We start from the raw sequence: 27,191 nt of genomic DNA, 5'->3' as shown, positions 1-27,191 counted from the left end.
CTCATTTTTATGCAAAGCACTTCCATAAACGAGAGAAATTATCGAGCGTGAAAGTTGGAAGAGAAGGCAGCCTGGGGGATGAACCTGAACCCACAGCCACCTTCCCCAGACCGGCAGCTTCTGTAAGGCTTCGTGCTGGTACCACGGGACAGAAGCCCGGGGGGTAGAAATGGGGTCGGGGAGGGGAAGCGAGCTCGGGCTTTCCCCGGGACGAACGATTTACCGGGGCAGGTTGGCTGCAGAGGGAGAGGACCCGTCGGGGCAGCAGGGAGGAGGAGGAGCACCGCACCTGCCACCCCCTCGCCGCCCTCCCTGCCTCCGCCCGCAGCGCAGGCGCGGCCGTTCCCCCGCTGCCCGTAGGTGTCCAGCACTGATCCCGGTACGGTGGTTGCGGTTGCGCTCGTGTCGGCGGCGCCCCGGGGAGGCGGTATGGCGGAGAGCCCGGGTCAGCTGGTAGGGAGCGACGAGCTGCGGGGAGCGGGCGAAGAAGAAGGCGCGGAGGCAGTGGGGAAGCCGCAGACCGTGCTGTGCCCCGATGGGGGAGAGGAACCCACCGATGAGTCCTCCGACGGCGGAGGGGGTGCCGGTGGGCAAGAGGAGGCCGCCGTGCTCAACGAGGTGCCCGGCGAAGAGGGTGGTGGAGAGCCCGGAGGGGTAGCGGAAAGCCAAGGAGCGGGGCAACAGAAGGAGGCAGAGCTGCCGAGACCCGATGGGGACGGTGTGGCTCTGGAGGGAAGGGAACCGGCAGCGGCCGCGGGAGTGGAGTCCGCGCCGGCGGGGGTAGAGCCAGAGCAGGCGGTGGGGAAAGTGGCTCTGGTGGGAACAGAGCCCGAAGAAGCGGCGGTGGCCCCGGCGGTAGCGGAGCCCGAAGAAGTGACAGTGACAGCCCCGTCGGGGTCGGACCCCGAGGATGTGGTACAGGGGGTGAAGGCGGTGGGAGCAGAACCCGAAGAGGCTGCCCCGTCCGGGACGGTTCTTGAGGATGCAGTGAGAGAGGAAGCCCCGTCCGGTACGGTCCCCGAGGAGACAGCGAGAGAAGAAGCTTCGTCGGGACCAAGCCCCGAGGAGGTAGTGAGAGATGAAACCCCGTCCGAGACGGACCCCGAGGAGGCTACGAGAGAGGAAGCCCCGTCGGGGCCAAGCCCCGAGGAAGCTATGAGAGAGGAAGCCCCATTGGGGACGGAACCCGAGGAGGCTATGAGCGAGGAAGCCCCGTCGGGGACGGAGCCCAAAGAGGTGATGCAGGAAGAAGCCCAGGTTGGGACAGACCCCGAGGACGCGGTGCAGGAAGAAGCCCCGTCGACGCCAAGCCCCGAGGAAGAAGCGGTGATAGAGGAAGCCCCGTCGGGGGCAGAACTTGAGAAGGAGGAGGAAGAGGCCCCAGCTGGAGACGAAGAGGCCACCCAGCGCCCCGGGGTTGCAGAGGACGCGGTGCCGGCTGCAGGGGAGACCGATGGCGGCCGGCGGTCGCCGGCAGGCCCCGAAGGGGAGGACGGAGCCGAGGTTCTGCCGGGGGCTGAGCGAGGAGCCGGCACCGGGGAGGCGGCGGAGGCCGGAGAGGAGAACGCTGCCTCGGGGGGAGGAGGCGCGGCGGCGGCGGGGCGGCCCGGAGGGTGGCCGGGCACCGAGGGCGGCGAGTGGGAGTCGGCGGGCCTGAGCCTGAACGGGGTGCAGGGCCGGGCGGAGGACGAGGAGGATGAGACGGGCTCGCCGACCGCGCTGGAGGATGAGGAGAAGCAGGAGTACGACATCTCTCTCTTCGTCAAGGTAGGGTGGGGGATGGCCGGGTTCGGGAGCCCCGGGGCAGCCTTTCAGATGGGCGGTATTTAAATCTAGCAGTCAAAGCCCTGACCTGGCTAAAGGGATTTGGTTATTAGCACCCCATGTCAACCTGCCTCATTTCGGGTTTCCCTGGCTATAAATGGAATGCATACGTATGGCTCTCGGTTCTGGTTGACTCAGAGACACTGTGGGGCTGGGACCCAGGGCATGGCTGTGAATGAATTGTGCGGCTTCTGTTTCAGATTGCTGGCTATGACTTGTGATTAAGTGGTTTTTAAAACATTTTGAGATCTTTGGAATGTACCAAGAAGAGTATTCAGCACACTACATTGGGAGGGCTGAGATGGAGAAAACTGGAAAATGTGTATTAAAATGGGATATTGGGATTTTCTAACCTACTGCAGTCAGCGTTAGAATAAATACCCTCAGATTCGACAGCTCTATAATCAGAAAGTCAGTGAAGTGAACTGACCAGAAGCATCATGTCCCTTGCAGTTGTCCAGTTTGCCAATGTTTGGACAGGGAAAAGTCGAGTTAGGGAAAAATTGTACCAGTTTATGTCATTTTACAGTGTAGAAAGCTTTTCATTCTTCCTTTTGTCCCATGTCTGGGATTCCACTGGAATCAGGGGTCTAGTGGTGGGACCACCATCCATCCACAGAGATGGAGTATCAGATGTGTAATTTCTGTAGGCAGTAACCACCTTAAGCTGCTTATATTCCCTCCTCTGGGACCCCTCTGAGCAAAGTCTGGAGCAGGATGGTTTTTATCAGTAGACTGAAACTACTTATCAGTGAATGCTGAGTGTGGTGGAGGGACAAAGTCATGAAGGCTGTGTGTGCACTGTTGGACCTGAGCATATTTATTGAAGAATGTGGCCAAAATTAGAGGGACTGTAATAAGAATAAGAGCATCTGTTGTGACTGCAGTCCTCCAAATCAGGATTAATGATGTTTTCTGAAAATATCTGTGAATTACTAAAAACAGAAGAAATTCTTCAATGATTTAACTTAGCATTAGTATCTTAAGGATGCCTTGGTAACAACACTACAGCTACTTTTCTAATGATTTCAGTGGACAAGTATTACAAAGCTTTAGTATTTTACCTCACCTGGAAGTTAGGCTTTTTGAGTTTGATATCTGCAGAAGTTTCTCTAGGTACAAGCAAGGAGGAAAAAAAGCCTACTGGAGAGCTCAGCATCTCTGTGCCCACTAAAACAAGGACGGGCAGCACTGGGAAATGGGAACTGAGGGACATGGCCAGTGGGCATGGTGGGGGTGGGCTGATGGTTGGACTAGGTGATTGTAGAGGTCTTTTCCAAATCTTTTCCAACCATAATGATTCTATGATTCTCTGTAACACCTTGAAGTAGGTTTTAAGAGCACATGGATAATATTATGCTTTAATAGCTGCTGCATGTTTGTGATAGGGAAAAAAAGGGGAAAGTATATTCCAAAGTGAAACAGCATGGACTCTTACATGTGGAGGAGATTCCTGACTGCTTCTGGATTACCACAGAATTTGGTCCACATTTTATAGAATGATAGAATCACCAAGGTTGGAAAAGACCCACAGGATCACACAGTCCAACCATCCACCTGTCACCAATAGCTCTCACTAACCCATGTCCCTCAACACAACATCCAAACGTTCTTTGAACACCTCCAGGGTCGGTGACTCCACCACCTCCCCAGGCAGCCTATTCCAGTGCTTGACCACTCTTTCAGAAAAGCAGAATTTCCTCACATTCAGCCTGAATCTCCCCTGGTGCAGCCTGAAGCGATTCCCTCTAGTCCTACCACCAGTTACACGAGACAAGAGGCTGACTCCCCGCTCACTACAACCTCCATTCAGGTAGTTACAGAGAGCAATAAGGTCTTTCCTGGGCCTCCTCTTCTCCACGCTGAACATTCCCAGCTCCTTCAGCCGCTCCTCATAAGGCCTGTGCTCCAGACCCCTCACCAGCTTTGCTGCCCTTCTTTGAATCCGCTACATGGCCTCAAAGTCTTTCTTGCAGTGAGGGGCCCAAAACTGGACACAGTACTCGAGGTGCGGCCTCACCAGAGCTAGTACAGGGGGACAATCACTGCCCTGTTCCTGCTGGCAACACCGTTTTTGATGCAAGCCAGGATGCCATTGGCCTTCTTGGCCACCCGGGCACACTGCTGGCTCACGTTCAGCCGAGCATCAATCAAGACCCCCGGGGCCATTTCCTTTACGCAGTCTTCTAGCCACTCTGCCCCAAGCCTGTAGCTGTGAATGATCCACAGTTTTCCTGCTAAGGAACGTTATACTAGACTTGGCTGACACTAAAGTACTTTTGTTACTCTCTTAAGTTTTGAGAGTAACAAACTGAGCCATCACTATCAGAAAGTTTGCCATTTTCAGATATGGCTAAATGGTGACTGGTGACAGGACCTCTGTACTACTGCTTCCTGTTCTTGCCACTGTTGATCATGAGCTTATTCTTTTGCACTTGGAGACTTTTTTCCTCTCTCTTCTGCTTCCTGCTTCTTTGCGTTGCTCCATTTCCAGTTTGAATGCATATATTTGAATACTGTGTCTATCATGTTGTCTTGTGCCATTTGAGGTAGCTGGCAAAGCTCCTGCCAGCTCCACAAGCATAGGCGTCAGGAATTGTAGACTTAGGCTGATAGGTGTTGCTAGATGGTGATGTTTAGTTTGTACTTGGACACACAGCGTTAAGTTGGAGACCTTGTTCTACCTGGGATGCTCTGGCACTCAGTGGGGGTAGCAGCAGCTATGGGAGATGGTGTCATAGAGGTCTTTTCCAACCTTAATGATTCTATGATTATATGATCACTTAGTCCAATTGTAAGCCAGTCCCCACCATGCCCACTGCCCACGTCCCTCAGTGCCACATCCAGGTGGTCCCTGAACACTTCCAGGGACGGTGACTTCACCACCTCCCTGGGCAGCCTGTGCCACTGCTCTTTCTGAGAACTTATTCTTGCTAACATCCAACCTGAACCTCTCCTGGTGCAACTTGAGGCCATTCCCTCCTGTTCTATCTCCGTAACTTGGGAGAAGAGGCCAAGCCCCACCTCACCGTGACCTCCTCTCAGGTGGCTGTGGAGTGTGATGAGGTTTCCCCTGAGCCTTCTCTTCTCTGGACTGAACAATCCCAGTTCCCTCAGCTGCTCCCAGTAAGACTTGTGCTCCAGACTTTCTGGACCAGCAGCTGTACACCAGGTGGACCTGTCTAAGGCATCCCCTGAGATAACAGAAATCTGTCTTTAGGCACTGGGCTGTGCCCTTAACAAAGATGAATGGTGTAAGACTCCTTGGCTGCGAGGGCAAGACCATATCAAAAGTGATGTAAGTATTTAACCAGGTACTTATTTGATTTCCACTTCTCTGTGAAACAGCACTACCCTGTATTTCCATTAGATAGTGATGTTTGAGGTTTTTGGTGTTTCAAAGTCAAGTGTTTGTAAAAGGGCATCCAGATATACCTTCTGATTGACCATTCCGCTAAGCACGTTGGGTAGGACACCTTGTGAATGTTGGTTCTGGCTATTTGGTCTGCTAATGTTAAGTGTGTGTATGCTCTTTTCCTTTCCAGTGCTGTGACAAGAGCTTTTATTTGACAGAAAATGTCATGTATGTACCCTGCCTCTTGAATTCAGTGGAATTTTTATTAAAATATTCATTTAGTATGAAGTAATTTAAAATTTATGTAGGATTTGAGAGTCTATTTCTTAATTAAAAAATTTAAAAATCCCACAAAACAAGCAAACATAACCACCAAAAAACCCAAACAATCCAATCTCCAAGTTTACCTACCAATCATTTTTAAATTTTTTTTACGCAGAGACAACTTAAATACAAGAATCACAACTACAGATGTCACCATTCTAAAGATTTATGTGGATAGTAATTTAACTGTAAGTGCTGAGCACAGGCAGCCAACAACCCAGCTTGAGCACAAGGTCTTATCTGAGATGATTCCTTTTCCAAAACAGTTCTCATTTAGTTTCAAGATTGGATGTTTTATTGTAAAAGCTGCCCAGGAGCCTAAGGGAAATAGGTTTTATTCAACCAGAAGTAATACTCTTCATTCAATTTTTGTTGCGTTCTTGATCTTTAAATCAAAGTCACTTATTTTCATTTCAGGGAGTCATTTCATCCCCAGCAGGGAACAACATTGCTTGACGGACACCAAATTTCCCCACACCATTCCTGAGATATGTCATGTCAGTCAAGCACACTTAGGGCTGTGCTGAATCATCAGAAATGCTGATAAATCAAAAAGTAAAAACTTCAGAAACTTTGCTGTGACTGGAGACAGAAGAAGGAACAAGTGCCTTCATCTGTGCCTCCCAACACTGCAATTAGACTATCTGTCTTAAATGGCAGAGTGTGCTACGTGCAGGAGCATTCTGTTGTTCTGATGGAGTTTGTATATAACTAATACATACAATACATATAGGCTGTTCTAAAATTGAATTATTGGGCTTTGAGTGCAGGAACCAAGAAGTTCATGGACAGCAGGGGCACAGGCATCTGAAAAAACCCTTGTGGTGTTTATGCCCATTCAGTGATCTCTGTTTTGTACCTGATGCGCTATATCTAAGCACTTACAGTATAATCACAGTATAGTATGGGTATTTATTAGCATTGGGTGAAAATTAGGTACTCTATCCCAGACAACTGTTCAAAGCCTGCATCGATGAGTGTGCTGGATTTGTGGAAGGCTGTGGTAAGACAGAATGCTGGGGAATGAGGATTTGATGAGGTTTGGTCAGTGGTAGAATGGCTCAGGAGAAACCCAGCGTGGTGGAGCAGAGTGGGAGGACTGCTGAGAGCAGCACCTGGCTGAAGCTGGATGAGGCTGACTATCGTGGGTGCCCCAGCAGAGCCCAGCTCTGATTTCCTGGATGGTGTATTTTTCCTATGGTGATTTTGATGCTTTGAGTGTATACAGCTGTACACCAAGAACCAAAGCAGGTGTCAGGAGGTGTGCTTGTTAAAATACATGAGGCAGTTCTTTTCCCAGGACTAGCTTACAAGGCAGGAAACTGGCTGCCTTCCCAAAGGCTATTTGCCTTTTCTCAGCTACCTTATTATTATTTTTTTTTCCCAGCTGGACTGTGTCAAGTTAGGGTTTCCTAATGCAGCTTAAGAGGTCCTGGCATTATGAATTCCTTTCATACCTCCCCAGGCTATTTACTGCATCTGACCTGTGCACCTGCGGCAGGCTTTCTGGGACCTAAGTGTTCCTTCAGCAGTCTTCTTCTTTCAGTAAAGTAGTGCTTGGGGGACTTATGTTTGAAAGGCAATGATATCAATCCTTTTTTCTTGGAAAGAGCTTTGCAAACTTTCTGAATGCAGTCTTTCTTTCTTTAACTTCTGCTTTGGTTCTTGGCACTTCGGGTTATCACCTTAATCATAGAATCATAGAATCACAAGGTTGGAAAGGACCTACAGGATCATCTATTCCAACCGTCCTCCCACTTCCATTGCTATCACAAGCTACTAAACCATAAATCTTCTTACAGCTGCAAAGAAACAAGGTTCTTCAGAACCACTGGTTGAAGAATGGCTTTGAAAGAACACCAGAATTGTTGTGGTGCTGCTCCTGGAGGTGTTCCTGTAGGAGCAGTCAGGTTTTAGAGCTTGCAGTTCAAATCCTGTTCCCCAAAAACCCACAGTCTGACATACACATAGAAGGTCACAAATACAAAGATGCACACTTTTTTAAAATCATTAGTTATTTATTTGATATGATCTGGTCGTACTTCTTTGGAGTTCTCTTTTTGCTTAACTGAGTTGAAAGGCTCAAACAGCTTCAAAGCTGCGTTCCTAGACCTTTTTGTATTAGTATTTACTCTCAGCACACTGATTCTGTAAAGCACGTCTGCATGTGTTTTCTTTAAGCATAGGCTTAAAACCATGTGACGTTTAAGCCTTGGCTAACCAAGGGTCACTTTTTCCTGATTCAGTCTCAGCACCTGTCCTCTTACTCCTTTCTTCTTGAAATAAAAAGCTAGTGATGAGGTCAGACAGCTGCCCCTGCAGTAATCAAGGACACCTACAGCTCCATTAGATTGATCAGAGCCCCATCCAGCTGGATCTTGGAGTACTCCAGGGGCTGAGCATCTGCAGCCTCACCTATGCCAGTGCTGTAGGCAGAGTTACGGAACTCATCCTGATACCTCTTTGGTGCCATCAGCGTTTATTTTAAATACCTGGAAAGTGAAACAGCATCAGAAAGATGGATATTGAGAAGCCAGGAATATCTGACAACTTTCTGGTTATGCAATGTATTTGCCATTATTTCCTATCATAGAAAGATGTAGAGTTTAAATGGTCTCTGGCTTTGGGTGTTCCTGGTGAAATCTGTCCTCGTTCTTGATCTAGCAGTTGGCAATTCTGCCTGTGGCAAGGGGCTGGAACTTGATCCTTGAGGTCCCTTCCAATCCAAGCCGTTCTAAGACTCTGTGTTTCTATGAATAAGAGATACACTACCCACATTTTTTGAGAAAGCAGAACGTGGAAGGCATTAGAAAGATAAAAAGGTATGAGGTTCCCTTCCTGGCAAAGGTGTTAAACCAATGCCTTGTCCACACGAGAACCCGAAGTTTGGTTTGATTGTAATTCCTAACAGGAAAAAATAAACCATTTATTGTCGATGACAGGAGGGAGGCAAAATCTAGTTCTGTTTATTAGATATCTGTAATTCTAAAACAGCTGTTTCTTGCGTGCCTTCATCCATCTGAAATCAGTTCTTTGCAGAACTTTGATGTCATAGGAAGAGGATTCAGCAGTCTGGTGGGTCACCTCATTTCTACAAACAGTTCCATCTTTACCTTATACCTACAGAGTTTACTATCATAGAGATTCCAGTTTTGGTCTTTCTTACACTTTTGTTACTATTTATTGTATTGATCCTTGCAAGAGTAAATTTATGGCTATTTAAAGCAACAGTGAAGTTACTGTGAAGGAGAAATGGTAATGGAAATTATTAATGTGACTGCACTTTTTTAAGATCTGAAGTGAAGTCACTTCGAATTGGTGGCTGTGTACTTCTTTGCAGAAGAAAGCTCTCCTCATCGGACCTACTGAGGCAGTAAAAGCATGGATACGTACTCACTGTCCATCACTGAGTGCATTCTGTGTCTTGATTTCTGGGTCAAAACAGATCCTACTGCTTATTTTAAAAAGTAAGAAATGGCTCTCTCCTTGAGTTCCAACTAAGGAGTGTAAGTCAATGCCGTGTGAAGGTTGCATGATTATTTCCTTGCTCAGATAATGAAATGTCACACTGTGATAAGAGTTATGTGCGTTTCCATTTGCAGTGTCTGATTATTTACCGATAAAAGAGGAATGATTCAGTTCCAGTTGCTTTCAATAACGTGAGCAGTGAGGGAAATTGTTCTAATTCCTTAATAAAAATCTTCAGCTTCCCAAACCTTGGAGCTACTCTGTTCTGCACAAGAGATGTACGAGCTGATGTTTGCCCTAGGGAGGGCTGTGGCTTCTTGCTTGTCTTCTGCAGAAACATCTCTGTATGTGGAAAGCATAGTATAGGGAGTTATATATATATTTTTTCTTTTTTCTCCTTAGAGAGGTGGTCATTATGAAGCCTCAGGGGCAGAAGTGCAAAGGTGGTATTTCCCTCTTTATTATTCTTCTCTATATGCTAAGATTTCAGTATATATTTGAACACTCAGAAATACAACTCTGACAGAACAAAGTGAGTGAGAGCGGGAAAGGAGTCACAAGTGCGTGTTCTTTTCCAAGTTATTAAAGTGGGACAGTTAACCATTTACTCAGATTTCAGAAAAACTCACCTGTGTGCCTTAGGGAATCGTTGACATTTACGTGTTAGTTCAGTTTTGAAATTATTTTAAAAGCTGTCACCGAACCTGAGCTAAAGAGATAAATAAATGGTGGCAGATGAAACTTGAAACAGGATCCATGTGTACCCTAAAGACTTAAAAACATAGAGGCATACATGGATGTTCCTCAAAATGAGAAGCTGTGCATACTGGGGCTATTTGTTCTGCAGTACAGTGCACACAGTATGTGTTTAACAGCTAGCAGTGCTGTGTTTCTTATACTGTAAATGGAAATGGCTGTAAATGGAAGCAAAGTGGTGGGTTGAGCAGGATGATGATAGTTGACCGTCCTCTGCAAAAGAAGGGAACAGAGTCTGTTCCCTGCTCAGCTGAGCTCTGGGGTTTGTGCTTGTATCCAGTACTTCGCTGTTCTTGCAGGAATGGCTTTGCCAGTTCCTGCAAGAGCTGACAGGTTTTTGATTTAATATTTTACTTGGTCACTGGAAGTATTTTCTGCTTGGACCATAATATCACTTGCTGTTGGAAGAGAGTGGGGAACGCTATAAAACCAGATCCCTTACTTCATCTTTCACCTTTCAACTGCCTTAAAGAAGAGTACCAGTCAAAAATTATTTTCTTGAGCCTTCAACCACCTCCTCCCTGGAGCTGCATAAAGTAGCTTACTTACTTGGCTATTTCTTATTTACTTCTTTGCTTACAGCAGAAATTACAAACGCTTTATGGGTATGTATGTTTTTTGCATTTAGATGGAAGCAGTGGGGCTGCGTGCTGTTAAGTGTCGCACAGTGGAGTGTAAAACAGGATGTGTCACTGAAATACCTGTTAATCTGTTTTTCCCAGACCTATAATGTGTTTGAGAGTATAATGCTCTTTTGTTGCAGTAATTCCCTGTAAGAATCTAAAAAGGATATAAGATTTTTGTCTCTCTGTAGAATGTTTGGCTGGCATCTTGCCTTGTTATTAAATACGGATTAGAAATAACATTGAGGTATTTAAACATAATTCTTGTAACAGGATAAATAGCTTAGAGCATTTGATTTGTTGCTTGTGTGCTTGTGACCTGGTAGCATTCCCATTAACGCACGCATGGGCAGACTCTGTGGGCAGAACTCATACCAAAAGGATATTCAGGCCTGTGTGGCCTGGTGTGAAATGGAGCCTGCCAGCTCTGTCTGTGGCTCACCTGCCTTCAGCTAAAGGCTGTTAGGCTGCCGGTGTTTGGTGAAATTAAGGGTAAGAAACTCAAAGAGAGAATGCCACATCTGCCATTAAAAAAAAATGACTTCCATTTAAGAGGAGCAGCAGTGATTGCTCACGAAGTTTTAAAGATCTCAGTTACCCTGCACGAGTAATACCCACATAATTCATTGTCACCATTATTAGTTAGCTTCTTTAAGTACACAACTAAAAGTAATGCTATCTTGAATGAGACCTAATTAAAGGATAACTACTGAAATATGATAAATACTTGTGTAGGATAATGGTATTCCTAAATTGGGTAAGATTCATTTAAACTCTACTAACTTGTAGCTGAAGCTTTTCATTCTTTGATAGTCACATGTTCATGTTCCAATTGATTTTTACCTTGTTGAGTGAGCAAAGCAGTGAACTTCTGGTTGCTGGTTACTTTTGTGTTCTTACGATGTTGTGCTGTGGATGCCAGGTAGCTAGGTGTGGATGTCCTGTATGTTTGATTAGTTGCCTTCCTGTCACAAGAGGTGTATCAGACAATGGTGTGGGTTGGAAAGGACCTCAGAGATCATCTAGTTCCAGGGTGTACCTGTGGTTTCACCCTGGAAGCAGGCACAACATTGTCCCAGGTTATGCCATGTGCCATAGCTACCACAGTGGCTTTATTTGCAGATCTGGCATAGGTAGCTGTAAGATATCTGAGGAAATCTGTAATTTGCATTTTTCCTGTGTAATTTCATTCGATTTTAGAAAATTTTTAAGAGTACCTGTTGCCTGATTTATCTGCCCACAGTTGCAGTTGAAACTGCTTTTTGCAACATTATGGGGCTGGGTAAGGCTAGCTGTAGCACTGTGTGTAAAATGCAGGATTGTTGTACTTTTCTCTTTTGTAAAATGGCATACATACATGAGTTTAATCTTTAATCCCTTTAATTTGAATAGGAGTGAATATTAGTGAAACCACAACCTCTATAAATGTATCACAAAATGTTGCATATTTAAATTTTCACTCATAGCTGCCTGTGTTGTATTTGTTTTACAGCGTTATCACTTAATGGTTCATTTATTTATGATCTCAATCAGAACTGGAAGGCCTGACTGCTGGCAGGCCTGCTGCTCAGTGGGAATGCTGGGCAGATTGGAAACAGCCAAATCAAAAGAAAATGTGTGTTTTGTACCTAAATAATACCCATTCTAAAATCATAGAATGGCTTGGGTTGGAAGGGAACTCAGGAACCATCAAGTTCCAACCCCCTCTGCCCCAGGCAGGGTTGCCACCCTCTTGATCAAGTACTAGACCAGATTGCCCAGGGCCCCATCCAACCTGGCCTTAAACACTTCTGAGGTCGGAGCATCCACAACCTCTCTGGGCAACCTATTCCAGCACCTCACCACTTCTTCCCTCCTTCAGATTAAAACCACACCCTTTGTCCTATCACTGTTTACTCTTGTAAAGAGTTTATTTCCCTCATGTTCATAAACTCTCTTTAATTATTGGAAGGTTGCAACAAGATCTTTTTGCAGCCTTCTCTTTTCTAAGCTGATCAAGCTCAGTTCCTTCAGCCTATCTTCATAGGAGAGATCCTTCAGCCCTTGCAAGGCTTGGTGGCCCCCCTCTGGACCCACTCCAACAACCCCACTCCTCATTGTGCTGGGCACTCCAGACCTGGATGCAGTATTCCGTATGGGGCTTCACAAGGGCAGAGCAGAGGATAATCACCTCCCTAACCCTTCTGGCCACCCCTCTTCTGATGGAACCCAGGATACCGTTGGCTGTCTGAGCTGCAAGCACACATTGCTGACTCATGTTCAGTCCTTCATCAACCAGGACTCCTAAGTTTGGCTCCTTGAATGTCACACTCTGTACTTCTCAGTGGTTTTGTACTTGTCATTACAAGTTCTTGTAAATAGATGCCTCTAACCTTTTTGGAACAACATTAACCTTTTAATTGAAATAGTTTCTGCTTAATTCCTTCTTCTTCTTCTTCTTCTTCTTTAAAACATAATTCAGTTAATACTTCCATTATTGCTTGATCACTTTTGAGAGATGCAGCTATTAAAGTAGAAAAGGGAGTACATTGCTTCTAGTGTTTTTCAGACCTATTAGGTTGCTCTAATTATTTAGAAAACAACTTGACAAAGGTAAAAGGTTTATTGCCACAAAGTTACTTCTTAACGAAGAAAAAATTCTGCCTATGCATCAAAAGTGTTTAATTACTTACTAAGTAATTAAGTTAATTTCAGCTATAATTACTTACCCAGCAGACCGTGGTAAGTAAATAAAGTAGCAGAAGTCAGAATAATTGAGGCTTTCTCTGTCCTGAAATGGCTGCTGGCACACAGTGGGGGAAGAGAACAAGAAACCAAAGGAAATTGCAGCAATTTCAGGCTTTTTTTCCTTTCTATCATGGAGAGAGGATTAGAATTTCCTGATGTATACAAACCCTTTAAGCTCTGACCACAGTTTACTACATAAAAGCAGAATGGAAGCTAATGTCCTGCTAAGAAACTCCAGCATACTGTAAATTCCTCAGCATGAATTGAGGACCAAAAGCAGAGAACTGTTTCCAGCAAAAAGCGAAGCATTCTACAGAATTTGTTTTGAAAGAGCCTTAGTGGACATAAGAATTATGGAATGAATGAAACAAAGTAGTCATAATAGTGTAATGCGAATACTGCACAAAAGAAAGATCTAACTGGTGTAATTTCAGAAACCTAACAGAATGAAAAGAGTCTTAATTAACACAGTTGTTGGGAGATGTTAAGAAATGCTAATAGGTCACTGGTCCATGAGTCATAAACATTGCAAGGAGGGATGTCATGGTTTCTGTGAGTGGGAGCCTTCTCAAGACACAGCCTGTTTTGTTACTATCAGTAATAATAAATAGATAATTATTAACTAATCACTAATGTAAAGCTGCATCACTAAAAACACAGTAAACAAGTATATGTCATCCTGTTTGTAGGTAGGCTCAACCTTTAGCCTACTGCTTACACTCTGTGGTCACACAAAACAGGTTGTGTCCTGTGGTTGATTGAAGCTGTGCAGGTAAGGAGTTAATTCCTTCCATCTCCTTTCACCTGCACTCATTTCCTTTCATTCTTCTTCCCTTAGCATCTCTTTTTGACCTAATCTTAGCTTAAAGCTTTAATCCACACAGCATTTTATAAAGAACTTCCAGAAATTCTTCGGCATTCTCACATCCCTGCTGATGTTCTACATATGAGTTTCCTGTTTATTTAAGTTAGGATCAGTCTTTTTATTCTGTATTTGTAGAGAAATTAGTTTACAGTACCTGTATGTTGCTGTGAAGGTCAACATGTGCATGAATGGTAATGCCTGATGGTTGCATGTATCGGCCATATTTACCTCTTTGTCAAGAAGACTGACTGCCTGCTCGCTCTGCCCTGACTCTGGCCAGCCTTAAATGCCCAGAGAAGTCTCCTGATGTCAACTTAGTCCCGTCTGAAAGCTGCCGTTCCTCATCACCGACCTTTTGGGGAGCCATTAAGGTTCACTGTCTCATTAACAACATCCCAACTTGCTGCTTATATAGTAGGAGATATTCACTATCCCTTGCTGCTGTTTTGCTGGATGACATTCGAATACCATCTGCATGCTTCTACCTTCTTTTGATCATTATCCAGTATAAGGGCAACTGGCTCAGACATTATCAGCCCTCCTGACCTCCAGTGCTGCTTGGGTGTGCTCACTGTCTGCAAGGACTTTGCTGTTTGACCATCCTGGGTATCATCTGGATCCTGTAGCAGCCTCTAACTTCATGTCCCACTGCAGACTCTGACTCTTGGCTTTTGCCATTGCTGTGTGTGGCTACTAGACTGAGGAGGGGATTTCCGGTTGTGATTGTTGGTATCTTGTGTTGTTCCGTTTTTCTTTAAGTTGAGCAATCTTACCTGGCCAGTAGATAAATATGAGCAGGCGTCCAGCTTTGCTATAAGCATATATCAAACATACAGTGCCTGCATTGAGATTTGCAGTGATTAACTCAATCCACTTGAAATAAAAAAGCCATTTTGTTCTAACTGTTCTCTTCTTCCCCACCAGAGGGTAACATCTGGTACCATTTACTTGCCTGATTAATCTTAGCACACGGACTTTCTTCATTGCCTGGCATCCTATCCTGTCCAGTATCTGATTATATACTCTGGATGTCACTATCAGAGATACCATAGCCATCATCTGTTTTCTTTCCCAGTGAATCATTGTAATATTTTGGAATATAAACCCTATTTGAAATAACTGCTGCTGTTTGTTTAGCAGCACCTTTCCCTTCCATCATTGCCCCAGAGTGTGCTACACCCTTATGGTCGCTCGTTCAGTGGCATGAATACAAAAACATGAGCCTTGCCATTGTCCTGTCCTTGGAGGGATGTCCATGCTGCAGGTGAAGAAGCTGTGCTGCAAGGGACTTCTCAGTACAATGTAAACCCAAGTTCCTCCTGAAGGGGATCAAGGCTTGTCTTGAGATGGAATTCTTTCGAATTCTTTTGAATTCTGCCCTGCCTTCATGGAGGTACCTGGTCTGATGCAGCCATTGCTCTTCCCTAAAGCTGAGTGGGATAGTTGGGTCACACTGGGTATATCATACTCTAATCTTTTTTTTTTTTCCTCCCTTTGCAGCAGCGTCTCTAGCTGATGAGTAGTCTCAAAAGATACATTTCAGCTCACTTAAGTTAAATTAGATGTCTGAACTATATGGGGCTTTTTTGGGCTGTACTTGGAGAAAGCTGCACTGCTAGAGAGAATGTCAACCCATGTGGGCAAGATTAATCATCCTTGAGGAGCATCTGCTTGTCTCTACTGACCTGTTGTCTCTGGCTGACTCTGTGAGGGGTGGTTTCCAACTTCAGTGTGTAACAGTTTGTACCTATTCTTATCACTTTTGTGTTATCTCTGTACTCAGGTCTATTGTTTTGTGGAGTAGTCTGTTCCAAAACTGGTGCTGCCACACCTGCCTCTCAGGCTGCAGGCTCCCATCTATCTGTGCTTCATCATCAGATAATTCTCCAGCATCTCTCTGGTTCAAACTGGCCCTCAGGTTTTGTTGAAATGCTGGATAAGACCTCCAGGGCTTCTGGCTTCAGCAAGAAAAAAGGTCTCACAAGTGATGCTAAAGAAGGGGGTCCTGAAAATCAACCCACCCACCCACATCTTGTTCTTTAGAGAAAGCATTTTCCTGCTCCCTCCTTTATGTTACTTTTTTGTTTGTTTTTACTGTAGCACCATAAAAAGAGAACGAAGCTATATTTTGCAGATTGCTTATATTTATATTTACTGTTGTCTCCTTAACCTGAAAGCTTAATTAGGGTTTAGGACAATAGGCGTGTTTTTGAATTTGCATGTTCATAGTTGCAGTCCTTTAAATATGTTGTGCATTATCTGAACTAATCTAATATTGTTCAAGATAAAAGATAGAAATCTAGAATATTTCTAAATCTAAAATAAGTTGTATTTCTTTTTAAAACAAAAAATCCTGATGTCACACTTTCAGTGACCAAGGTGCTCGTTTTGTTCCTAAAAAGAGAAAGGAAAGGGGAATTAGGCTTCTTTCTTAAAGCATCAAGTTGCTACTGAACACAACTCCCTGTCTGAGTTTCACTAGTGGGGATGTCACACACACAGCAAGAGTCTATCCTGGTGTGTACCAAATATACAGTTTGTGTTCAGGAATCTGAACTACCAGACACGTTTTAAATATACATATTTCTGCTATTTGGCTGAGACACTAAACAGCAGCTGGAAGCATCTGTTTCAAGTGTTGAATATTACATTGGCAGAACTACATGACCATTTAAAAAGAATAGGAATAATTAGTGGCAACACTTACAATTTTTCTATTAAAATATATTTTAAATTACAGATGTTTTACTTTAAAAATTTGCCTGGAAGCACAATTTCAGCATCCCAAGTACTCTCAAGAGTGCTATTAGCAAAAGACAGGAATCTTGCTGCAGAAGCGTCTCTGAGGCAGAGACTCCTGATGTGCCTCTGCTCAGAGCTCGGAGGGCAATATAAGATTTTCATGTCAAGTCCAGTAGGTGGCACCAAAACAGTTCTGTAAAGTTCAGCGTTTGGGTCCTCATGCTCTTGCCCTACACCGTAAAATGAACATAGTGTTTAAATAGAGAAAATTCCAGGTAATCTGTTTCTTCCTAACAAAAAAAAGCTTTGCTTTGAAGAAGATCTTATGCAAATGACATGCCTGTGTGATGTTTCTAATGCACATCACAGTGCATGGAATGTGTGTTGCTTTAGTATATTATAGTCACCTTCAGTGAGGGAGAATATTGTGGAAATACATATTTTTATTGCATTCTTAACAGAAGTAATATTTAAAATTTTGCCTTTTTCAGTGTTGTGGTACTAAATGAGTCTGCAGGAATATTGTAGCAGGCATCAAAAGCATAAATTGTGCATAAATTTTTACCTTCAAGGTACAAATATGGATGTTTATAGAGATCCTTTGTCTCCTAGACTTATGGCAGCATGCTGCACTGCAGTTTAACCCAGTGCCTCTGAGAAGGTATTGCTAAGGTTTGAGGAGGTCACAGTGCTTCCCTCCATCCTTCTGCCCTTGGTCTGGGTAGCTGTGGGCAGACTTTAGGACTTCACTGCTGCTGAAGGTTTCTCACTAAAGGCCTTCTGTAAATGCACTGAGAAAACTAACGTTGAGAGGTTTGTTGTTTATGTTCAGGATGGTGTGAAATAATATCAGAAGCTGACTTGCTCTGAAGCAATGTAAGGAAGAAAAAATGGGTGGTTTCAGTGCTACTTGCGTGTCAGTGTGAATAGGTTTGAGCAGAGCGGCTCAAGGCCAGGCTGGATGGGGCCCTGGGCAGCCTGATCTAGTGCTTGATGGCAACCCTGCCCATGGCAGGGGAGGTTGGAACTTCATGATCTTCGAGGTCCCTTCCAACCTAAGCCATTCTGTGATTGTAAGTAGAACATGAAACCTTGCCCTGACCAGGCTTTGGCCCTCCATAGTCAACCGGTGGGCAGTGGGATCCTCCTCTCAGGGGGAGTGGAAAGCACTGGAAGCTGCTTTTCTTCCTCCTTGGCTGCCCTGCAACACGAAGGCTGTTTGGCTAATGCAGCAGGATGGGAAGCTGAGCAATCCGCCACAGTTGTGCTTGCCATGCCATTGCTACTTGGAACAGCTGCAAGGCTGGCACAGCAGAGCTCAGCCCAGAGCAAAAGCACTGCTGGGCCCTCTAAATCCCACCAGTACAGAGCAAGTTAGTCTGTACAAGGAATTAAAGTGAAACAGTTGCTATTCTCAACTGTTGCACCCTCCTCACAGTTGCTTCCTATGCTGAGCCCAAGTGCATGAACCTATAGTAGTTTTCCAGGCCCAGTATTTTGGGGCCTAGTTCTTCTTCATTGATGGGAAACCAATTGCATTGTGAAATAGGAGACGGGAGTTGTGAGTGTGATATGAGAAAGAGGAACACACAGAACCAGTCTGATAGCTGGGGTTTAAATGTGGAAATGTGCAGGAGAGCTGCGACTCCCTGAGTCAGCCAGTCCAGCAGGATGGGCAGGGGTGGATGTGGGATGCTGGCCCCAGTCTCTGGCCCTGGTAAGCAGTGGTTCTGCTCCACTTGCTGGGTAAGCCAGCCTCTTGGCCAGTGTAAATACAGGCAAGGAGAAGCTTAGCTCCCTTGTGCTGAAGTAAAAATGGAATTGGAGTTCAGTTTTCAGGGAAAAAAAAAAAGTTATGCTCACTGATCTCTCTCTTTTTTTAATTATTATTGTAGCTTCAAAGGGATTATAGAGTTATATGAAAACAAGCAAAAAATCTTGTCTGCTCTGCTTCTTCTGAACTGTTTCTTCTGTGCTCAACCTTCATCAGGAAACAAAAAGTCCAGGAAAAACAAATTCCACTCATCAAGATTTTGGAGGCACAGGACATTTGAGGTCAATAGAAGAACCTTCAAAGTCCCAGCTCCTGAGACGTTTGGACATAAACTGTTACAAAACAAAATTTTTCAGCAGTTCCAGGGACAGAGCAACTGCAGCTCAGAAAGAGCTCAAATTAGTGGTTTATAACTGACCTTCGGTAGATGACTCTTCTGTACAGTAGTTACCCTGAGGATAGCATGCAGAGGCAAGTGATCTTTTAAAGGCTACTCAGAAAATCAGAGCTGCCAGATCAAGGTGGTATAGTTTTTCTGTGACTCTCTCTGATGTCTTATGCATGAGGTCTTGTGTGTAGGGAAATGAGTACCAAGTGTGATGGTGCTCTTAACTTGAGAGCTGAAGCAGTAGTGGAAAGAAGGATATGGAGAGCTCTTCCCTTTCCCAGTAAGACTTAGTACACAAACTAACAAACAAGCAAACGCAAAAAGAAAACCCACAAAAAAAAGTCTGAAGAGAGTGTGGAACAGTGAAAAATGAATGAAATTAGGGAGTGTCAGCTAATAATCCTGTTAAGTAATGGCACATGGTTATGGGATTATGGGGAGCTGTAGTAAGTTGATATTGCCACAATGTACAATTGCTGCCTAGGGCCCCGAAGGTTCTGAAAGAAAGCTTCTATACACAGCGTGAAAGTTTTCTTGTCTGCAGCAATGGCTGTCCTAATTGTTTGATTAATGAACTCATTAATCTCAGTATTACTAGAAGAAGCACATTGACCTCCTGACTGATCACAATTAAAACATAAATGCCATTTACTCAAGGCTCTGGTTAGACATCTACTTAGCAGCAGAACAGCCCCAAACACACCCACTTCACTAGCAGTATCTGGAGGTTAGGAGAGCGTCACAACAACTGCAGGTGGAGGGCAGGCCATTACCTGCAATTATACCAGCATTTGCCTAGTTATTAAGGTTATAACCAGTCTGGAAACACAATCCTCCATTGAATCCACAGCCAGGCTCCCGCTGACTTCCCTGGAGTTAGGATTTCACTCTGCGTCATCCCAGAGTGCAGCAGTCAGGAAGTGTAATTAAACCCTGCGCACAGACCAAGCCCAGCTCAGAGTTAAACATCCCAGAATAGTGCTGTGGAGGAAAATGCAGGGTGTTCTGCTCTGAGGCTGCAGCACCCCTCGCTATGCTGTCATCCTGTTGGTATTAACTCATGGAATCTCACTGTTGTATTGTGTTCCTACAAGGTAAGCAGTAGTGGAAAGAAGGCTACTGACCCACTGTCTCCCTGCTATAAAAAAGGCCACGCTGACTTTGTTGGAAAGTACATTAACGTACAATGATGGCATGGTTCAGCTATCGTGTTGCTTGATAGGCTGCAATAAAGTTATTTCAGTACCTCGACTCGTGATTTTTGAGTCAACATGGCCAACCCCCTGTTTGGAGCTTGAACAAACGCCTTTGGCATGTGTCGCTGGTGCTTTTTTGTCCGTTAGGAGTTGCGGCTCACTGGATTCGATGAACAGAGGTGTCTCCCAGGGGCCAAAATACAAGCTGACGTATCTGAAGTCATTTCAGCTAGCTGTATTCACCCTGGCTTCCTCGGTAGGCCAAAATATTATTGTTCTAGGCTTTCACCTGAGGTTATAAGAAATTGTTGTATCTTTGAGATGCCAGGCCAGAATGGTGTCAAACTTCAAATCAGATTCAGTGTCCAGGGTCTTTCAGTCATTGCAGACTGCCCATCACTGCTATGGCAGGGAAAGGTTTCATCACTGCTTGTGCTATTGTGTGGGCTTTTGTAGTTTTTCTGTCACTTGCCTCCAGCTCTGCAGAGCTGAAACAAACGCAGAGGTACACAACTCCAGCTGTGGCAGTGGGTAGAGTTGTCAGTTGTCCCATTTCATTAAATTCTGAAATGTTCAAATGATTTTTGTTTTTGTTATAGGTTGCTAGCAGGCTGAAAGACTTGAAGGTCGAAGGCTAAGAAACTGTTTGCTGTTTTATCCACAGTGAAATAGAAAAATGGTAGTGCTGTAGTAAATTTTCCTCCCACACGGGCATGAAGTTAACAAGTTTGCACTCAGATAAAAACAGGAGGTTGCTTCTGTAACATATCCATGGCTACCAGTCTGTCAGCTTTCTAAGTGGCCTTTCTGTTGCTCCGGTTAATGACAAACTGGGACTCTGCCTGCTTCATATCTGCATTTGTCATGGTAACTCATCTGTCTGGGCCTTCATCTCTGGTTCCACCATTAAGGATCCCCAGAAAAGCAGGCTGGGGCTCCCTGAAATTTGCTGTCACCATGGGGGACAACACAGAGCAACAACCTCATTTCCTTACCTCCAGCAAAGTTAGAGGGAGACAGAAATTGAGTATTCAGTGGCCAGCAGAAAACAGTAACCAATCAAAAAGTCAGCCTACTGTCAGTCTTGATCACATAGCTCTTGTCTGGAAAGTTCTTTGAAAATGAACTTTCCAAATGAACGTGAACCCTGATGAGATGATTTATTTTTTCCTATCCAAGGCTGAATAAAAATACCATATCATTTGTAGGAACTGTCCCTCAGTGCCACATCCACACTGCTCTTGAACACCTCCAGAGACAGTGATTCCACCACCTCCCTGGGCAGCCTGTGCCACTGCCTCACCGCTCTTACAGAGAAGAAATGGTTCCTAATATCCAACCTGGCACAACTCAAGGCCATTCCTTCTTGTCCCATCTCTGTTACCTAGGAGAAGTGGCTAGGTGAAACATGATGTGAGAGACAGGGTGAGGTAAGATGGTGTAGATTTAGGGTTTTTTTAAGCACATGCTAGCAGCAGGTGTAGTCTCGTTCTTAAGAAGTGCACAGTAGTTTTTGATCAAATAAGTTGTGCAGTGCTGGAAAGCAGTGCTCCAAGTAAGAGCAAAACCACAACAGCTTTCATTTTTACCACTTAGAAAACAGCTCCTATTTAACACAGCAGCTCAGCTATTAGCATCTCTAAAATGCTGAAACGCTAAATGAGGCAGTAGGCTGTCATGTTTTTTCTCACCAAGAAAGCCTATTGTTGGCATGGTACCTTAGCAGAAAGCAGCAGTGTTTGGAGGAGCATCCTCCCCACTGACATAGGGAACCATGGCCTGTGCATTGTGGCATTGTGCCTGCTTGAGGCCAGGTGCTTGTTTCCATCCATGGAGCTATTAGTACAGGTGAAGGAGCTTCAGGCAACCCAGCAGCCATGAACATTGGTGGAGAGTTTATTTGAGATTCATCTGATGGCACTGAGGAGGGTGATGGAACAAGCAGAACTAATTTCATGACTGTATGTTGTTTTGTCTTATGTAGTCCACAAACATTCATGAACTGTTAAGTAAGTAAATGACACGCTTGGGTTTTTATTTCTGTACCCTTACACATAAGCAAAGTTCTTAAACTGCTCTTCAGGAGAATGGTGTGGCAGGCTTGAAAACTAGGCCTCTGAGCTCTTGCAGCAGGGCGCAAAATCCAACAGAGCTGCGCCGCCATGCTGAGCTGTGCCTTCTGTTTGCTCAGAACAAGACCACCATGAGAGGCACAGTTACATGCCTTGGCCAGGGCCAAGTTCCATTAAGATGGAAACCCACATGTTGTCCCCGATCCTGTGCCTTTCCCCCAGCCATTAGCCAGAGGTATGCGATATTTGTGCTTCGTTAGGCTCTGGTTCAGCAAAGCATGGAGACTGGTGTGCTCAGCCGCTTGGCAGCTTCCTTCCTCCTCTGGGGCCCCCACGATTGTTTAGTTGAAAACCCTTTAATTTTTTGATTTATTCTGTTTATTCCCTTAAGTGCCTTAGACATTACATCTCGATTTATGCCAGTAAATCTTTCTCTTCTTGTTTCCTATGATCATAAACTGATTTAGGCTTGTTTTAATCTTGCGGTGACTCAGGTAGATTTATGCTCATAAAGACAAATGAGGTGGAGACTATTTCCTCTGGAAGGACTGCTGTGATTTCAATTTTGTTTTCTAACTTACGGTAATATTCATTATGCATTTTAATGAAAAAATACATCTCTGAGATGACAGAATTCTTCATCATATCCATATGCATGTTTAGAGAACGATATAAAGAAATTCTGCATGAAAATATGTTTTAGGGATGAGTAACACACTCTGTGTACTTACAGCTGGTCTGGACTCTGCATATCTATTACATCTGCTATCAAAATTTGCTATCTCAGATGTATGCAAATTTATTATTATTATTATTATTTTTTTGTAATTGTAGGCTGGCAGTGATGGGGAAAGTATTGGAAATTGCCCGTTCTCGCAACGTCTCTTTATGATCCTATGGCTAAAGGGTGTCATATTTAATGTCACAACTGTGGATTTGAAAAGGTGAGATCATAATAGGAGTTCTCATTTTTAGAACAACTTTACCATGATGGTGATTTAAAAGAATGAGTCTCTTTGATTTGAAATGCACGCACACAGGTTAGTGCACATTACTTACACTGCAAGTTGGCACTGTGCTAACAGGCTGTGCGCCTGGTGCCTCTTTCAGGTTCACTGGTATGAGGTGGACCAACTTCTTTGAAACGTTTGAGATTTTAATCTGTTTTCCAGTAGGTCTCTGTAACACAAGCCTGAAACTGTAGCGTTTCAGGGTGCATTCAGTGAGGAGCTGGATAATTCTGGCACCACCAGCATGAGGAAGCTTGGTGCATTGTGCTTTTGCAAGAGATGTAGCCTTCTACTGTGCAGTTGAAGCAGATCATTGCAATAAGTTGTCGGAGATGAAAGAGTGGTCCCCACTGTGATTAACCCAACCTCTTTTCTCCCTCTAGAAAACCTGCTGACCTGCAGAACCTGGCCCCGGGGACGAACCCACCCTTCATGACGTTTGATGGTGAAGTCAAAACTGACGTCAATAAGATTGAGGAGTTCTTGGAAGAAAAGCTAGCACCGCCCCGGTACAGCATTGCTGTCCTTTCTTCCTGCTTGTAACCCAAGTTGTGAGAAAGTGTCTGGGAGCAGTGCCTCCAACCTGATTGCAAACTGGGGAGGCCTGACAGTGTGTGGCACGTATCCTAGGGTAGCCCTGACTGCTGGCTGTGCTCTTCCCACTGCCTTTGCCTTCACCTCAAGTTCATAGTTGCACCACTACAATCATTTTCAAGACATGAAATCCACCCTCCTGCAACAAGTATATGCAGAAACCTGCATACCACTGCAGAAACCTGACCTCTTGCTTGTGTTTATTTGAGGTTTCCCTCCTCACATTGTACAAATAATTCAGGGAACAGGTAGTAGAAAGAAGCAACAGTGGAAGCCTGCCACACTGCAGGAGTGCTGGGGCACAGACCATTGCAGCTTATTTTGCGTGGCTAGGTAGGATAATCTCTGTGTGTGCTGCAGGCTGGGTTTCGGACCTGTCCTCATCCCAGGAGCAATCCTCACCTCTCCCCACATCCTCTGCCAGTGGTGTCATTCCCCCATGCAGGCACCTTCCCAGGACAGCAGCTGCCCGTTCAAGCAGCCAAACTTGACTCGAGCTATGCGAGCCGCTATGTGAGCAGCTACTTTTTCCTCCTCTCTGCCTGTGGCAGCAGCAGTGACTGGCCTGGCCACTCTGAGCTTGCTCGTGCATGTGCAGGACAGGTGAGGAGGCTGGGAGGAGCAGCAGTTGGTGGTAGTGGGGTCCTTTCCCTTTGCTCTTCCTCACGGCTCTACTCAGCCTCACTTCCAACATAGACAGCTTGGAAGAGGCACTGGGTTGCTCAGGCAATGGTTGCAGCACAAACAGTCATTTCCCATCTGCCCCAGGAGCAGGAGGTGAGCCAGGTGGTTTGGGTAAGAGGTGAAATTCACACTTAGAAACTGGTTTTTAGCTTAGGATGGTTCTCTTTGAAAGCCCTGAGTAGCCATATATTGTAACACTTCAGTTTCAGTGATATATATATGAAGTAATTAGTGAAGGTGACAGTAAAGGCTAATCCATAATTTTTTGATTCTTTCAACTCCTCAGGTATCCCAAACTTGCACCGAAGCACCCTGAGTCTAACTCTGCAGGAAATGATGTGTTTGCAAAATTCTCTGCATTCATAAAGAACCCAAGAAAAGATGCTAATGAAAGTAGGTGCTACGATCCTTCTACCTGTCCTGATATAAGTTAGTCATGCAACTCCTGTGTCCTACAGCTCCATCTCCACCGTTGCACACCAGCCCCATCCCCTGTGAACACCCCAGCCAACCCTTGCTGAGCCCTGCAGTTTCTGATAACACAGACCCAGTTTGGTTTTTCTCAGAACCCCCTTTAGCTACTTAGAGCTTTTATCCCAGCATTACATTTTAAGCTTTGGATAAAGGAATTGCAGGAGTTAGCATGGCTGGGTATCTGCGAGCTGGGCTGGTGCCAGGAGACAGGATGCAGTAGGCGCCTTTCTGCTTGGTGTCAGAGAGACCTTGGTACAGGCTTGAATGATCTTTTTATTGTCTTAACCTAGATCTGGAAAAATCTTTGCTTAAAGCCCTGAGGAAGCTGGACAACTATTTAAATAGCCCCTTGCCTGATGAAATTGATGCTTATAGCACTGAGGAGATCACTGTGTCCTGCCGGAAATTCCTGGATGGAGATGAGCTCACCTTAGCAGATTGCAACCTCCTACCAAAGCTCCACATAATTAAGGTTTGCATTTGCTTTTCAGCCTCCTGAAGAGAAGGGCAGCCTAGAAGCTCAGCCTCTTTTCTAAAAGGCAGAGGAAGTCTGTCTTTTTTGAAGCCACACAGTAGCTGTGTATGGACAAGGAGTGCTAACGCACAAGGCCATTTCAGTGCAGCACAGCTAGGCAGATCTTCACATTGACAGCTGGAGCTGGAATATCTGGTTTTATATTTGGACTACTATTTGACTACTTTCTCTACGCCTCTCACAAATATTAAATGGGTACTATATTCAGTGCTGTAGAGAAATATTTCTATTTGTGTTTCACATGCAAAGTGCCGCAGACCGATAAGATTAAATGATCTTGCTCTTGCTAAATGAAGAAAGCAGCAATTGCTGAAATTTGACCATCTCTCTCACCTTTAATCCATGTCCCTGGGCTTCTTCAGCCTGGAGAAGAGAAGGCTGCAGGGTGACCTCAGTGCAGCCTTTCACTACCTAAAGGGAGCCTACAAACAGAAGGGGAGTCAACTTTTTACAAGGATAGATAATGGCAGGACAAGGGGAAGTGGCTTTAAGTTGAAGGAGGGAAGATTTAGGTTGGATATCAGGGGGAAGTTCTTCACAGAGAGAGTGGTGAAGTGCTGGAACAGGCTGCCCAGAGAGGTTGGGGATGCCCCATCCCTGGAGGTGTTCAAGACCAGGTTGGATGGGGCTGTTGGCAACCTTGTCTAGTATTAGATATGGAGGTTAATTGCCCTCCCTGCAGCAGGGGGGGTGGAGCTTGATGATCCTTGGGGTCCCTTCCAACCCAAGCCATGTTATGATTCTATGATTCTGTATGTGTAATACAATTTTTCTTATATTTTCTTTATAAAAAGGTTGTTGCAAAGAAATACAGAAATTTTGATTTCCCACCCGAGATGACGGGGATTTCAAGATACTTGAATAATGCATATGCAAGAGATGAATTTACAAACACTTGTCCTGCTGATCAAGAAATCGAGTATGCATATTTGGATGTTGCAAAGAGAATGAAGTAAATGGAAGATGTTTCCCTTCTTTTATACTTCTGAGATTTTATGGGCACCAGCCAATATGGAAACAAAAAAAAAGCCAGCACGCATTCTGCAGTGCAATTTTTAACTTCTGTTATTGGCCAATCCTTCTTTTGTAATAACTGTGTAGCACTGTTTGCTTGTTCTTAAATGATGTATGTGCATATGTTTCTGTACAGATGTACACACACAGGAATGTGTGTTATGCACTCCAAGTTAAAAGCATCAGTCGGTACTCAGGCTTTTGCTGAAGTTAGAGAACCAGCATAGGTCACGCAATTATAGCAATATTACAGACTAGCAACATGCTAAATGACTGAATTTAGCGAAGAAATAGCCCTGTTCCTAACACACATGTAACCTGTCATTACTGCTGCCTCTGATCTGTGTTTCACAGCTGTTGCCAAATTTCGCAGTTCCCGGGAAGGTTTCTGCTTGCTTCTCCCCAGGCCTCGGCGGCCCCATGCCAACAGTTGGCACGCACACAGTACCCTGGTTAATCCAGGAGAGAAGCCAGACTGGAGGTGGGACCACACCTGGCTTCCCAGAAGCCCTCTCCTCTGTGCTAGAGACCTGCAGGGCAGGTCAGTGAAGAACAACTTGTCTTCACGTTGCATGAACTGTCTTTGGTATGAAAGAAAGTAATTAGAAAGATCCCGCCTTCTCCTCTCTCAGGGCTGCATAACCCATCCAGCTTCCTTCAGACAAAGAGAGGAATGCAGACTGTCACTGGCCCGTGGATTATTTGATAACAAATATCTGACAAGGGAGGAGGCAGAGGCTTGGTTGTTGCTGCAGACTCAATAAAT

At 44.8% G+C, this 27,191-nt stretch overlaps 1 protein-coding gene across 1 annotated transcript; it reads left to right on the top strand.

The window, feature by feature from the left end:
• Positions 1-429: 429 nt before the first annotated feature.
• Positions 430-26,367, top strand: CLIC6 (chloride intracellular channel 6; the record flags this gene model as incomplete). Its single annotated transcript, XM_079546955.1, has 6 exons — positions 430-1,767; positions 22,949-23,058; positions 23,508-23,633; positions 24,689-24,795; positions 25,167-25,348; positions 26,206-26,367. 6 exons carry the CDS (start codon positions 430-432, stop codon positions 26,365-26,367), a joined length of 2,025 nt encoding a protein of 674 aa, XP_079403081.1.
• Positions 26,368-27,191: the final 824 nt, after the last annotated feature.

Source organism: Tetrao urogallus (genome assembly GCF_951394365.1).
Source record: "Tetrao urogallus genome assembly, chromosome: 1".
In the NCBI taxonomy this organism is placed as follows: domain Eukaryota; kingdom Metazoa; phylum Chordata; class Aves; order Galliformes; family Phasianidae; genus Tetrao; species Tetrao urogallus.
Note: the sequence above shows the minus strand (reverse complement) of the source record. Positions and strands in the feature narration are given on the sequence as shown.